The sequence below is a fragment of the Eumetopias jubatus genome, unplaced genomic scaffold (assembly GCF_037043125.1).
Source record: "Eumetopias jubatus isolate StellerSeaLion01/CBP00866 unplaced genomic scaffold, mEumJub1_p1.0 scaffold_8, whole genome shotgun sequence".
NCBI lineage: Eukaryota > Metazoa > Chordata > Mammalia > Carnivora > Otariidae > Eumetopias > Eumetopias jubatus.
Window position 1 is genome coordinate 58,741,498 of NW_028274814.1, and position 15,391 is coordinate 58,756,888.

At 36.9% G+C, this 15,391-nt stretch overlaps 1 protein-coding gene across 4 annotated transcripts in view; it reads right to left on the minus strand.

The window, feature by feature from the left end:
- The window catches only part of C2CD5 (C2 calcium dependent domain containing 5), a 96,173-nt gene that overhangs the window by 79,515 nt on the left and 1,267 nt on the right, over positions 1-15,391 (minus strand). For all 4 annotated transcript variants that reach the window (XM_028113188.2, XM_028113186.2, XM_028113185.2 and 1 more), the window contains exon 3: positions 2,332-2,418. In XM_028113188.2, coding sequence (XP_027968989.1) covers positions 2,332-2,418 — 87 coding nt within the window. The remainder of the gene's footprint in view (positions 1-2,331; positions 2,419-15,391) is intronic.

The window sequence follows — 15,391 nt, forward strand, 5'->3', positions numbered from 1 at the left end:
ATAAACACCAAGTTTAAGAACATCTTTCACACAAAATACACTATTATTAGAAGTACTAGCCAAAATAGTAAACTTAGTAAATTTTAAGGGAAATGGCTGGTAACTTTAGGTGCTAAATCTCATTAACATTATTAAAATCCCGGGGCGCCTGGGTGGCTCAGTCAGTAAGCGTCTGCCTTCAGCTCAGGTCATGATCCCAGGGTCCTGGGATCGAGCGCCGCATCAGACTCTCCACTTGGCGGGAGGCCTGCTTCTCCTCTCCCACTCCCCCTGCTTGTGTTCCCTCTCTCGCTGTCTCTCTCTTCCTGTCAAATAAATAAATAAAATCTTTAAAAAAATTTTTTTTTAAATCCCTTATTTCAGAGAAGTACAAATATATTATCTTTTAAAGTTACCTAAGCTACTTGAGTATTTTGCAGCTTTAAAAATTCTTGTACTGCATCATCAATAAAATGAAATTAATATTCTTAAGTTTGAATGTCCTACTATCATGAAAATTACTAATAAGATAACCCAACTTAAAACAAAAAAGATAACTCAACTTAAAAATGAGCAAGGAACTTGAACAGTTTTCCAAAGAAGACATACAAACAGCCAATAAACACATGAAAAGAGGCTCAACATTATTAGTCATTAGGGAAATGCAAATCAAAACCAATGACATACCATATCACATCTACATTTTCCACATTAAGCTAGTCACCAAGTCCTGTGAAGTCTACCTCCATAGTGTCATCTCTAAATATCTTCTTTGGGGAGTTAAAATATGAGATGGCAGTTCAAAGTAAAAGAAAGGCAAATGGTCCTTAACCATAAAAAAGCATATCATGCTCAATCATGACAAAAATGCATATTAAAATTACATTGCAAACATCACTTCACACCTACTAGGATGGCATGATTTTTAAAAAAAAAAACAGAAAATAACAAAGCTTGACAAAGATGTGGGAAATCAGAATTTTCTCATACATGCTGGTGGGAATGTATAATGGCGTAGCCACTATGGAAAACCGTTTGGCAGTTCCTCAAAAAGCTAAACATACAATTTATCATATGACCCAGCAATTCCATTTCTGGGCATATACTCAAAAGAACTAAAACAGGTACTTAAACAGATACTTGTACACTAATGTTTACTGCAGTAGTAGTCACAGTAGCCAAAAAGTAAAAACAACCCAAATGCCCATCAACAGATAAATGGACAAACAGAATGTGATACATACACATAAACACACACACACACACAGAGGACTATTATTCAGCCATAAAAAGTAAAGAAATTCTGATACATGATACAACATGGATAAACCTTGAAAACATTATGCTAAGTGAAAGCCAGACACAAAAAGACAAATATCATAATGATTCCACTTGTATCTAACATAGGAAAATTCAAAAGACAGGAAGCAGGTTAGATGTTATTAGGGACTAGAAGAGGTGAGGGTTACTGCTGAATGAGTAGTTTCTGTTTGGAGTGATGAAAAAATTTTGGAAATAGTAGTGATGCTTGTACAACATTGTGAAAGTAATTAATGCAACTGAGTTATACTTAAAATTGGTTAAAATGGCATTTTTTAATATATACTTTTGACTACAATTTTTTTTAAATTTAATCTGTACACTATCCTTAAGTGGTTTTTGGCATATGCTAAAATCCAGAGAATATTACAGTAATAATAATGTAATACTTTAAGAGACTGTTTTTTTTAAATCTGTGTTCTTGCATTCATAAACTGTATTTTCTTAACTACAACATTATTTTTTAAAAACTTAATCTTGGTTAAGCCAAAAAGAAAGTATTTTTATGGTGTAGGAAGACTACTATACCTGAAATAAAAGGTACTCCTATCATTCCTGGGGGGAAGGGGTCACGTCAAAAATATATACTAAAAAATGCTGATATTTAAAAATTTACCTTAAGGGGCACCTGGATGGCTCAGTCGGTTAAGCATCTTGCCTTCAGCTCAAATCATAATCCCAGGACCCTGGCATCGAGCCCCATGTGGGGGGGGGGGGGTCCCTGCTCAGCGGGGAGTCTGTTTATCCCTCCCCCTCTGCCCCCCCTTCTGTTTGTGCTCTGTCTTGCTCTAATAAATACTTTTTTTTTAAGATTTTATTTATTTATTTGACAGAGAGAGACACAGCGAGAGAGGGAACACAAGCAGAGGGAGTGGGAGAGGGAGAAGCAGGCTTTCCTGTGGAGCAGGGAGCCCGATGCGCGGCTCGATCCCAGGACTCTGGGATCATGACCTGAGCCGAAAGCAGACGCTTAACGACTGAGCCACCCAGGCACCCCTCTAATAAATACTTTTTAAAAAATTAAAAACTTACCTCAAATTTAAACCATTCTGAGTTCCACTGAGGGTTGAGGGACTTGAGATACACATCTGTTTTAAAGGTGGTATTTCCAAATTTTACCTAAAAACAAATGAACAATCCAAACATAAACATCAAAAATGTGAATAAAAGTAAATTTTGGTATCAGCCAACCAATGGGAAGATTAACCATGGACGGGGGGGGGGGGGGGGGGGAAGGCAACTATCCCCTGAAACAAAAGAGAAGAAAGTACAGTCCAATAAGTTGATAGGCTACACCTGAAAGAAGAGATTACCTACTGCTCTGGTTGACTAGCTCTACACAAAAATTAAAAACAGACTATTTTGTCAACATGAAGGAAGGAGTCAATATAGCCTTCAGAGAACAAAAGCTCAGACAAAAGAGGAATCTTGATGGCAGAGACCAGCAAGGATAAAATCTGAAGGTAAAAACAGCAGCTGACCCTCTTTTCACCATCTCAGCTTGGGATTCCAGAACTCCAGCCCATTATTGTAAGAACTTAGAAATATATCCTTGTAATTTCCAGCTTCCCCTTTTTGTTATTTTTTTTAATCCCTTATCAGTGCACACATAGTGATTAGAAACAAACCATTATCATTAAGGGCTTTATCTTCAGGGACAATGAAAGGGATTGGATGGGGAGACTATCTTATTTCACAACCAGTCTTGGCAGACACTAAATCACAAAGACCCAAAAATAAATAAGAAGGGAATGAAGAAAGCAGAAAGCAGGCTAAATCCCTGGAACTTGATTCCAACAAAGAATGGAGATTATGAAATCTGACTGAACTTGAGAAGTTGGTCAGGAGGCTTAAGAGCAAAACAGCTGCAAACTACTTCCTAGATGGCCTCACCTTTCCTAAATTTGATCTCTTCCCTAATTATATTAGTTATTACCATTATCTTTCCTTACCTCTAAATTCACTAAAGCTTATCCCCTTTAAGACAATTTCCAGGAATAAGAGACTCTTAATCATAGGAAACAAACTGAGGGTTGCTGGAGGGGAAGGGGGTGAAGGGATGGGGTAACTGGGTGATGGACATTAAGGAGGGCACAATGATGTAATGAGCACTGGGTATATATAAGACTGATGAATCATTAAACTCTGCATCTGAAACTAATAATACAGTGTATGTTAATTAATTGAATTTAAATTAAAAAAAGACAATATCCAGCACATAGTTTTATACACTGTAGATTCTTACAAAATGCTAGTTCAAGCAGATAATCTATGAAAACTCCTTTCTTTTTTGAAAGAAACCTCCTTCTCCTTTGGTATTATATTTGCTGATTTTCCTGTTTTATCATTTATCCGTCCAAGAAATTTCTAAAAACAAAATATCCAAAAGAATAATTGCTTTTATCTTCTGCATATTTTTCTAGGTGTTTTATCATTTAATCTGAATTATTAGGCATGGTACCAACCATTTTGGTGCTTAGGCAGGTTAGAGGGTAGAAAAGGTTAAAAAAATTATGTGAAAATAGTAACCTCTGACACAATAAAGAATGTAAAAAAGTCAAAGATATATAAGAAATTGAGAAAAAGTATTTGCTAAATATATACTGAAGAGCGACTTTCCACAATTTCTAATGAGTTCCTATAAAGCAATATGAAAAAGATCAATAACCCAACAAAAAAAATAGGCAGAACACATGAACAGACAATGCAAAGAAATGGAAATATAGATGTTTTTATTTATTTTAACATAGATGCTTTTAAAATACAGTTAGGGGTGCCTGGGTGGCTCAGTTGGTTAAGCGACTGCCTTCAGCTCAGGTCATGATCCTGAAGGCCCTGCTCTGCTTCTACTTCTGACCCTTCCCCCTCGCATGTGGTCTCTCTCTAATTCTCTCTCTCTCAAATAAATAAAATCTTTTTAAAAATAAATAAAATACAGTTAAACTCTGAACAACATGGATTTGAATAGCACGCATCCACGTATAGGCAGATTTTTTTCAATAAATATACTGGAAAATCTTTTGGAGATTTGTGACAAATTGAAAAAACTCACAGACAAACCATGTAGCCTAGAAATAGCAAAAAAACTAAGAAATAGTTGTCATGAATGCATAAAATATATGTAAATACTAGTCTATTTTATCATTTACTACCATAAAATACTAAGTATAAAAAATTAAAATTGATCAAAACATGCACAAAAATACGTAACAGAGCACACGACGCCATTAGCAGTTGAGAGAAATATAAATGAATGGAAAGATGTGGTATTAAATCATAACTGCATAAAATGAATTGTAGTATGTACTGTACTATCGTAATAATTTTAAACCACCTTCTGTTGCTACTGCCATGAGCCCAAGTGTTGCTAGTATCCACTTAGAACACTGTATGATGCTACCCATCTCTATGTGAGCAGTTCATCTCTCCAGTAAATTGCATATTGCAGTACAAAGTGACCTCTTGCAGTTCTTGTATATTTTTCACTGTGTTTAGTGCAATACCATAAACCTTGAGTAATGTCATGGGACCCATAAGAAGTGCCACTAGTGTTGCTTTAAGTGCTCCCAAGAATCAAAGAAAAGTCATGATATTACAAGAAAAAGCTGAATTGCTTGATATATACTGTAGATTGAGGTCTGCAGCTGCACTTGCCTGCTGCTTCAAGATAAATGAATCCAGCATAAGGACCACTGTAAAAAAAGAAAATTCGTGAAGCCAATACTGCAGCTATGCCAGCAGATGCAAAAACCTTACACTTTTTGCAAAATACCTTTTTATCTCATATTGAAAATGCAGCCTTTATATGGGTGCAGGATTGCTATAAGGCAGGTATGTTTATAGACTCTAATATGATTCGAGAAGAAAGTGAAGTCATTAGGTAACAACTTAAAGCAAAAGGAAGGTGAAAGATCTAAAGCTGGATAATTTCATGCCAGCAAAGGATGGTATAATTTTAGAAAGAGGACTGGCTGAAAAAATGTCAAGATAAGAGAAAAAGCAGCTCTTGCTGACCAAGAGGCAGCAGACGAGTTCCCAGATGCCATCAAGAAAATCACTGAGGAGAAAGGCTATCTGCCTGAACAGATTTTTTTTTTTTTTTTAAGATTTTAACGGAAGAATGTTTTCTTTTTTTTTTTTTAAGATTTTATTTATTTATTTGGCAGAGAGAAACACAGCGAAAGAGGGAACACAAGCAGGGGGAGCCGGAGATGGAGAAGCAGGCCTCCCGCTGAGCAGGGAGCCCGATGCAGGGCCCAGGACTCTGGGATCATGACCTGAGCCAAAGGCAGACGCTTATTAACAACTGAGCCACCCAGGTGCCCCTGAACAGATTTTTGATATAGACAAAAGTACCTTATTCTGGAGGGGGAAAAAAATGCCACAAAGTATTTATTAGGAAGAGAAAAAAGTAAGCTCCAGGATTTAAGGCAAGAAGGGAGTAGGTAGGCTAACTCTACCATTTTGTGCAAATGCAGTCGGGACTATGATCAGAACTGCTCAACACCGAGGGCATCGAAGTGGCCTACCTGCCCCCAAACACAAGCTCTCTATAATCAGCCTCTATATTAGGGGGTCATAAGGACCTTTAAAGCTCATTACATGGTATTCTTTGAAAAGGACTGTCAACCCTATGGAAGAGAATTCTGATAAGAAAACATGAAAGTCTAGAAGGATTACACCACTACACAACTACACCATCGTTGTAGAAAAAGCCATGAAAGCCATCAACATGAAACAAATTCCTGCTGGAGAAAACTATGCCCATTTATTGTATATGACTTCATAGGATTTACAACAGAGCCAATCAAGGGAATAAGGGAAGAGTTGGTGGGTATGACAAAAAAGGTAGAGAGTGAAAGGTTTCAAGATTTGGATCTTAAGAGACATTTAAGAGCTAATAAATACCACACCAGAAGAAGTCACAGAAGATAACTTAATGGAGATGAATGCTTGCAAACCAGTGCCAGACGACGAGAAAGAAGCTGTAGAAGAAGCAGTGACCAAAAACAAACTGGTATTAGACAACCTGGCAGAAAGGATCTGACTATTCAAGACTGCTATTGATTTCTTTTACAACATGGACCTTTCTAGGATACTAGCACTGAAACCAAAGCAAACAGTGGTACTGGACAGAAATGTTTTTTAAAAAATGAAAGAGCAAAAATGTCAGAAATTACAACATTTCAGTAAAGTTATTCCATGTGTGCCTCTTTCCTGCCTCCCCTTCCAACTCCTCCACCTGTTCCACTTCTGCCACCCGAGACAGCAAGACCAACCCCTCCTCTTCCTCCACCTACTCAACATGAAGACGAGGATGAAGACCTTTATGACAATCCACTTCCACTTAATGAATAGTACATAATCATCAGGCCATATAGTTAATAAACTTATCTGTTGTGTATATGTGAATGTCTTCATGTGAAAATCTAATAACTGCATGGCAAGAGCCATATGAGGCATTTCTGTGTCATCATCATTGCCTAAGTAGTCATCAACACAAGACTTGTATAGAAGTGCTTAGCTTATACTAAGCAATATGAACAATATTTAATACAAAATTAATCAGATGTTAGTTGTTTTTTTTTTTAATTTATTTACTTATTTGAGAGAGAGAGAGCATGCGCACATGCACACAAGCAGGGGGAGAAGGAGAGGGAAAAGCAGGTTTCCTGCTGAGGGAGCCCAACGTGGGGCTCAGACCCCAGGATCATGACCTGAGCCAAAGGCAGACGCTTAACTGACTGAGCCACCCAGGTGTCCCAGAAGTTCGTTTTCTTACTGTTTTATAACTTTGTTTTCAAAGAATTATATAACTACAGTATGCCTCTCTCTCATAACTGGAGAAACTATCAGCCTTTAATTACAAGTAAATGATTTTTTTTAAAAAGTTACATTACTGTATTATAAATATGACTGCAATACTGTATGCCATAAAATTTTTTATAACGATTCATTTGTTAGTATATAGGCTAGGCTACTGTGAAGCAATCCTATCAATTACACTAGGCTACCATAAAGCAATCATACTGCTGCTTCTTTGTTATCAATGCCCATAAATCATTATATTTGTAAACAAATGTGAATTTCTTTTTCACATTATCTTTTCATTTTTGATGTCTAGTGTTAGTAATATGTATAACATCTACTGTGTTTTGTATCATTTAAGACAATATTGATATAGTTACTGACATGATTCATCCTGTAAACATACAGCGTAAACTTACTGTATCTACAAATACAGTAGAGTACTGTAAATAGATTTTTCCCTTATGATTTTCTTAAGAATAATCTTCCTTTCTCTAGTTTATATTGTAAGAATATAGTATATAATACATATAACATACAAACTATGTATTAACCAACTTTATGTTATCAGTAAGGCTGACAGTCAACAGCAGGCCATTTGTAGTTAATTTTGGGGGCGGAATCAAAAGTTATATGTGATTTTCAACTGCACTGGATTGAGAGGAGAATGTCAACAGCCCGTAAAAGGCCCCACACGGTTCAAGCATCAACTATATATCAAAAGATGATCAACCACAAGAGAAATGCAAACTAAGCCAACATTTTTACTTATCATGTTGGCAAACAGTTTGAAAACACTGTTGATGAGGTCTTCTAATACTTTGTTGGTGGGAGTATAAAATAAAACAATCTCTAAGGATTGCAGTTTGACAATGTATCAAAATGTTAAATGCCTACACCCTTTAACTTCATAGAGAAGTGCACAATGACATGTACAAGCAGCATTATAGTAATGAAAGACTGGAAATAACCTAGATATCCACCAATTTGGAACTGGTTAAATGAAGAATGGTAAAGCCACACAGTATACTGCTAAATAGAAGAATAAAGCAGTTTTCTCAGCACTGGTACAGAACAATCACCATTTAGATAGATCTTTCTTCTGTGGAGCAGCACGTATGGCATTCTTTGGGAGAAAAAAATGGCAAAATGTTGTAAGTCACATAATATATGCCTTTATATAGCACAGGTTATTTCTAGTAGGTTATACAACAAATGTTAACAGTGGCCACTAGAAAGAACATAACAGGTTGGTTAAAAGAAACACAATGTGAGAGAGGTTGACCCATTTTGTATCTTCTGAATTCTGAACCATGTACATATATTTCCTATTTGTAAAATATATTATTTTAAAACTCGAAAACTTAAAAAATTCCAATTAAAATCATAATAAATTTATTTTGATTAAAATTATAGCATTCTGGATCCACTTCCAGGAATTTATCCTAAAGAAGCACTTTCACATGAGTCTCCTTCCTAAAAACACACCAAAAAAATCTAAATAATCATTCAAAAGGAAAATTATTGAATAAATCACATGTACCGCTATTAAAGAATGGAGTTGATTTTAAGTACCGTTATATGGAAATGTCAATAACATAATAACTGAAAAAAACAAGTTGCAGAATATATAAAGCATGATTACGTTTGTTTTTTAAAATATAAGTAAAAAAAATTTTTTTAAAGGAAATGAGGGGGAAGTAAATAAACACATGCCAAAGAACTGAGAGTAACTGTCTCTGGAGAAAGGACTGACATGGTATAGGGAATACAGTACAGTGTAGCAAGTACCAAGTAAGGGGCTTTCAAGTTTTACTTCTGAGTTATTTGAATCTTTTGTAAAGGCAGCCATTCATGTATTATTTCCATAATTTTTATTTTTTTAATCACAAACAGTAAAAAATGAAACTTAATGGGGATGTGGGTGGGGGGGAGTCTGGGAAGAAGTTACTGCTCAGTTACTAATTTAATTTTCATTTCATTTTAATATTCAAAACATCAAGGAAATACTTATTTCTTAATTTACCTAATAACAGCTTTATTTGAAGTAAAATATTGTTAGGATTATGAAATCATTCAAAACCTTTCAAAAGCCAAAAGTTTGGGTTCAACTGCCAAAACTACCATTATCATTCTTTAAATTATGAGTTCAGGGATGCCTGGGTGGCTCAGTCAGTTAAACATCTGCCTTTGGCTCAGGTCAAGTCCCGTATCGGGGTCCTTGCTCAGTGGGAACCCGCTTCTCCCTCAGTCTGATGCTCCCCTGCTTGCGTGCGCTCTCTCCCTAACAAATAAATAAAATCTTTTGTAAAAAAATGGAAATGTATTCAATAATTACTTCTATAACCTCAACAACACAAATATTAAACACCTCAGCCTCCACAAGGAGTCCCACATCTGGCTCCTTGCTCAGCAGGGAGCCTGCTTCTCCCTCTGCTTGCCGCTCCCCCTTCTGTGCTCACTCTCTCTCTGTCTCTCTGACAAATAAATAAATAAAATCTCTTAATAAATTTTTAATTAATTATGAGTTCAGCCCTCTTCAGGTTTGTTCCACTATACTGTACTGCGATATTGTGCCTTTTATTCTTCTTTTGGTCAACTATCTATTGTAGATATAGTAAAGATCTGATAGCCCTCAACTGCATCAAACAAAAAAACAAGATTTTAGGAAAAGAAAAAGGCCAGTGTGTGTACTTTGCCAAATCGTGATGATTCCCCTTCTACTAAAGAAGAATCATAGTTCAATTGGTCTTATTTAATTTGAAGATTTTATTACCCAGTAATTAAATGAATGCCTTACAACTTTGTTAAAGAACATCAGGGATTTTAATGAGATTCCCTAGTAAAGTAAAAGCATTCTCTCCCCCCACTCATTAGCTAAATTACCTTGAGAAAGTTATTTAACCTGTTATTTAAGGCTGCTTCTTCCTCTGAAAGGGGGGACTGTTGTATTACAGGAGAAAATGCATGTAGAGACCTAGCAAAATGTCTGGTATATCATTAAATATTCATTTCTTTTCCTCTCCCTGTTCCCTCAAAGGCTCCTGGATAAAGACAAAATGATAATACAGCTTGCCAAACAGTTTGTAACATGCACATTAACACTGGAATAAATTTCCCAGTATTAATACTATTTTTATACAGAACTTCATCTCTTTCATTCTGGGGATTCCTGCAATAATCATCTTTAAATACTACTTGGTGGGGTGCCTAAGTGGCGCAGTTGGTTATGCGTCCCACTCTTGGTCTCGGGTCAGGTCATGATCTCATTCATGGTCGTGAGATCGATCCCCACATCAGGCTCTGTGCTCAGCACGGAGTCTGCTTGAGATTTTTCTCTCTCCCTCTGGCCCTCCCGACTCTTTCTCTCTCTCTAAAATAAATAAATAAATCTTTAAATACATACATACATACATATATACATGCATGCATACTATTTGGTCTTCACTGGCTTCCTAAATTCCTCACATCATAGATAGTAGAAATTCCCTCAACCAATGAAATCAGGACCAGTTTTTGATTAGTTAATCAAATAATTTGGTAACTTGGTTAAATCAAAGAATCATTAAAAATGATTCAAACGGTAAATATTTTAAGATAAAACATATAAATAAATATTCATTCCTCTACATTTGAATGAATAAGGCCTCTTCTTTGAGTAAGGGTCCACTGTTTAGAGTTCGGTATCATCTTTTTTGCATAAACCACACCCATAATGTACCATCTGTGATTTCCAGTTTGGGTTTTTTTATGTGGTGGTAGAACTTAAAATTGCTTGTAAAAATGTATGAACACAGAATCCTAGATTTTTTTACAATCTTTTCTCCATCTAATTCTAGAGTAATGTTTAGTGACTGTATCCATATGTCTTTACATAGCGTTATCAACTTCATTTTCACTCTTATTTCACCAATTTACATAAGGTTTAAGTAAATTACAGTAACAAATAGAGTCGGCATAAACAGGTTTGGGTAAAAAACATAACTGCCTCTTGGTAAAGTATTATCAGCCAACTGATGGGAGAAGCAGTCATAAGAGAGAATAATCTAGCAATGTGGGATATTCAAGAATAGGCTTATGGAACGAATGCAGAACACCGGGGACTGTGATAAGTGAGTTAATGCAAGTTGTTTAAGAGAGCTTCTACTATACAGTCTACCCCCCTCGTTTTCAGACCGTTCAATAACCTGCATCCCCCCTACCTAGCAAATTTTATTCCCCACAAGAACCCTCCCTTCAATTACATATGTTCTATCCCTCTCCTTTTGCTTTTACTGAGTTTGTCCTAATCATCTAAAAAATGCCGCTTTTCCTCTCTGCCTATAGAAATTTTACCATCCTTCAAGCCCAGCACAAAGACTTCTCATGACCAATTCAGGCATCATTATCTCCCTTTCCTACAAGCTTATACAGTACTTAACAGGCTACATCACACAATTTATCCCTTTATTATATGGTAATCCTTCATTATCCCCTTTTTCCTGCATTAATCTTTCCCTTTCTGCCGGATTTTTCCTATTACCACACAAATATGTTCTAGTCTCTTCTAACTTTTTTTTAAGTACTAAAAGGTACATACTCCCCAAATACCACACTATTTCTCCTCTCCCCTTCTCAGCCATGCTTCTTGAAACAATTGCCTATTCATACCACACCTCTTCCTCACCTCTCTTGTACTTTAACCCTCTTTAATTCACTACAGTATGGGCTTCCTTGACACGCTCCTTGTCAGAAGCAGTAACAACCTCCATACTGTCCAATCCAATGATTTTTTTTGTCCTCTTTACTTGACCTTTCAGTGCCATTTAATGGTTGAGGGCTTCCTCTTTCTAGAAACTTCCTCTTGCCTTCTGAGACATTACTTCCCTGTTTTCTCTCTCCCCATTGGCTGATAATCTCAGTTTTCTTCCCCTAGTCCTCCTCCTCTAATAGACAGCTTAATGGCAAGTTTTTCAAGGATCCATACCGCTGCTCTCCTGCTAAGTCAGAGGTTTACAAAAGGGACAGACCAACTCCTAAGGGAATTTTAGAAAATTCTATGGGTGTATTTGTGGAGAATAGTTGTAACATTTAGAAGGAAGGGCCAAAGAAGCTAGGTGTCCTGCAATGCAAGAAATAGTTCCCTACAATGAAGACTTGTCTCATGTCATGACTTTCAAATGTCCTACCAGATAATCACATAGGATTAAAAACCTAACTCATTTTACAGATAAAAGTGTAATGGGGGAAAAAAAGTGTTGTAATGCAGTTTTCATATACATAATTGTCAAGAAATACAACCATCATGTAAATTAAGGGAAAATTCTGCTTTTCCCCATGAGTTGATTATTTTGAAAAATCAGATAGCAATGAAGGACTATCTGAGATGTCAAAACTGCACAACTGTCTCACTCAGTATGAGTCAGATTCATGTGATTTTTACACATAGGTGAGACACTCCCTACCTTGTATCCTTGCTTTATTTTCTCCATATTCTCATCATCTATCAGTTTACCTTTTAATTATCCTCTTTATGAACTCCATTCTCCCACTAAAATGTGAGCTCCATGATTAAAGAAATTTTTGTCTTATTCACTACTATATCCCCAGCACACTGTACTATACCCAGTACAGTGATGGACATATACAAAGGCTTAATAAATATTCATGGACTCAATCTGATTACTTCGTACCTTCTGTGATCATGAACAAGTACTTCTAAATTGAAATACATACTAAAAAAAATTCTCTAATTTGTCATACTACTAGTTAGAACAATATATTATTTTTTTTTTTTTAACTGTGAGGCTAAGTTACATTGGCCATAAATATCATGCCAGCACAGTAAAGAGTGGATTTCAAAATACCTGCTATATATATAAAGGGGGCACTGGGTCTCACAGAGTGGAAAAACACTGGCCTATATGAGCTCATTTCTAACTCACATCTCTCTTCTGAACATGATACTCACAAATCTAACTTCCTCGTGGACAACTTCAATTAACATCTCAGACCTAACACACCTAAACAGAAATTGATTCTCCACCTACTCAATCTCTACAAATCCTATGGAGCCTCAGAAAATTACCCCAAAGATTCCAGAAAGCTACGAGTCATCTTTTAGTTTCCCTTTCCCTGGCCCCCTACTCCAGTCAACCAACAAATCCTCTAGAGTCTATCTGCAAGGTATATCTGGAATCTATCCACTTCTCTCCATTACCAAACCAACATCTTGGCCCCCACCTTTTCTTTTTTGAAGTATTATAGAATCTCCTAATTAGTTGCCTGCTTCAGCTTAGTCCATGCTCCAGACAGGGGAAAAAAAAAAAAAAACTAATCTCAACAACCGCTTCCCATAGAATTGAGAGTAAAATCCACACTCCTAATCATGGCCTCTAAGATCCTGCATGATTGGCTCCTTGACTAACTCTCCCACTTTATCTTACACCACATGCCAGCCACACCCGTCTTCCTTCCCTTCCTAATACACTCCCTGAGCAGCTGGCTCCTCCTCATCCAGCAGGTCTTCGATTGACACTTCCTCAGAGGTCTCCTGATTTCCCAACCTAAAGTAGATGTTCCCTGTTAATCTCTATTGTTTCTTCCATGACACTCATCATAATTACCTATTTAATCATTTCTTTATTTTTTAATGTCTCTTCCACCAAAATATAAACTCCATAGAACTAGGAACCAAGTCTATTTTGTTCACTATCAGGTATGCATCAGCTACACCAGAGACTAGCACTGGGCCTGTCAAATAGCACTCAATAACTACTTGCTGAAAGAAGGAATTAAAAGTCACTCTTGAATCCAACCCCTCCTTCACCATCAAAACCATTTATAACCAAGGCATGATGATTTTACCTAAGCAATGTCCCTCAAGGGGTGCCTGGGTGGCTCAATCAAGCATCTGCCTTCGCCTCAGGTCATGATCTCAGGGTCCTGGGATCGAGCCCCGCTTTGGGCTCCCTACTCAGCCAGAAGCCTGCTTCTCCCTCTCCCCCGCCCCTGCTCATGCTCTCTCTTGCTATCTCTCTCTCTCTCAAATAAATAAAATTTTAAGTAAGAAAAAACAAGGGAAATATCCCTCAAGTCTTTCTCCTCTAATCGGTTCCCACAGACATTCTCAAAATGCACATATTGCATGGATAATTTTACCTCCTTCTTAACTGATCTCCCTGTCTCATCTCTCATCTGTCCAGTCCATCAATAACATTACCACACAAGTCATCCTATAAACAACCTAATAATAAACATCATATTTCATTTCTCCTTAAAAAGTTCTCTTTGCTTGCCCCTGCTTATAAAATAAAGGAAAAATTATTCAGTACAGAAAATGAGATTTGGTACCACCCTGCCTTTCCAGCCTCATCCCCCATAACCTCCACTACCCACATATTCCCTTTTACTCCAGACATGTCTCAAACTAAGATAGTTCCCTGAACATACCATGTATCCCATTCTGTGCCTTTGATGTTCCCTCTGCCTAGTAAAATCCTGATGTCCTTCAAGATTCAGCTCAAATGTCATTTTCTAGGAAAACTTCCTAAACCTTCAGAGACAGAATGAAGTTTCCATATTCTACAACACTCATCAACTTGTCTAGAGAGGCAATGTTAGCACAGTGGTTAAGAAAACAGACCACAAGTCTATTTACAAGGTTAAGAAACCTTGGGCAAATTATTTACTGTTCCTAGGCCTCAGTTAACCGTAATATGGTATAGTAATATAATAGCAGGACTGTTATGAGGAATAAGAATTAAAAAGTAGTTAGCAGGACGCCTGGGTGGCTCAGTTGGTTGAGCGACTGCCTTCGGCTCAGGTCATGATCCTGGAGTCCCGGGATCAAGTCCCCCATCAGGTTCCCTTCTCGGCGGGGAGTCTGCCTCTCCCTCTGACCTTTCCCACTCTCACGTGTTCTCTCTCTCTCTCATTGTCTCTAATAAATAAATAAAATCTTTAAAAATAAATAAATAAAAATAAATAAAAAGTAGTTAGCAAAGACCTGGCAATAATGAGACTCAACACATGTTAGCTATTAGTTATTAAACATATAGGTCAGTCTCTGAGCTATCTGAAAGCAAAGACTATGCCCTGGTAATCTGTGTATCCCCATTACCTAACATCTAGCCCAAGAACACACTCAGCATCTGTTTCTCAAGTGAAAATGAAGTTGGGAGTAAGAATGACCATGGCAATGTTTGGGGGGAAAAACTGCAGTTATTAAGTTAGAGAACCTTTAGGGAACATCAAGAATATTTTATATTGAGATAAAATCAGGCTGTATATTATCCTATAGCTG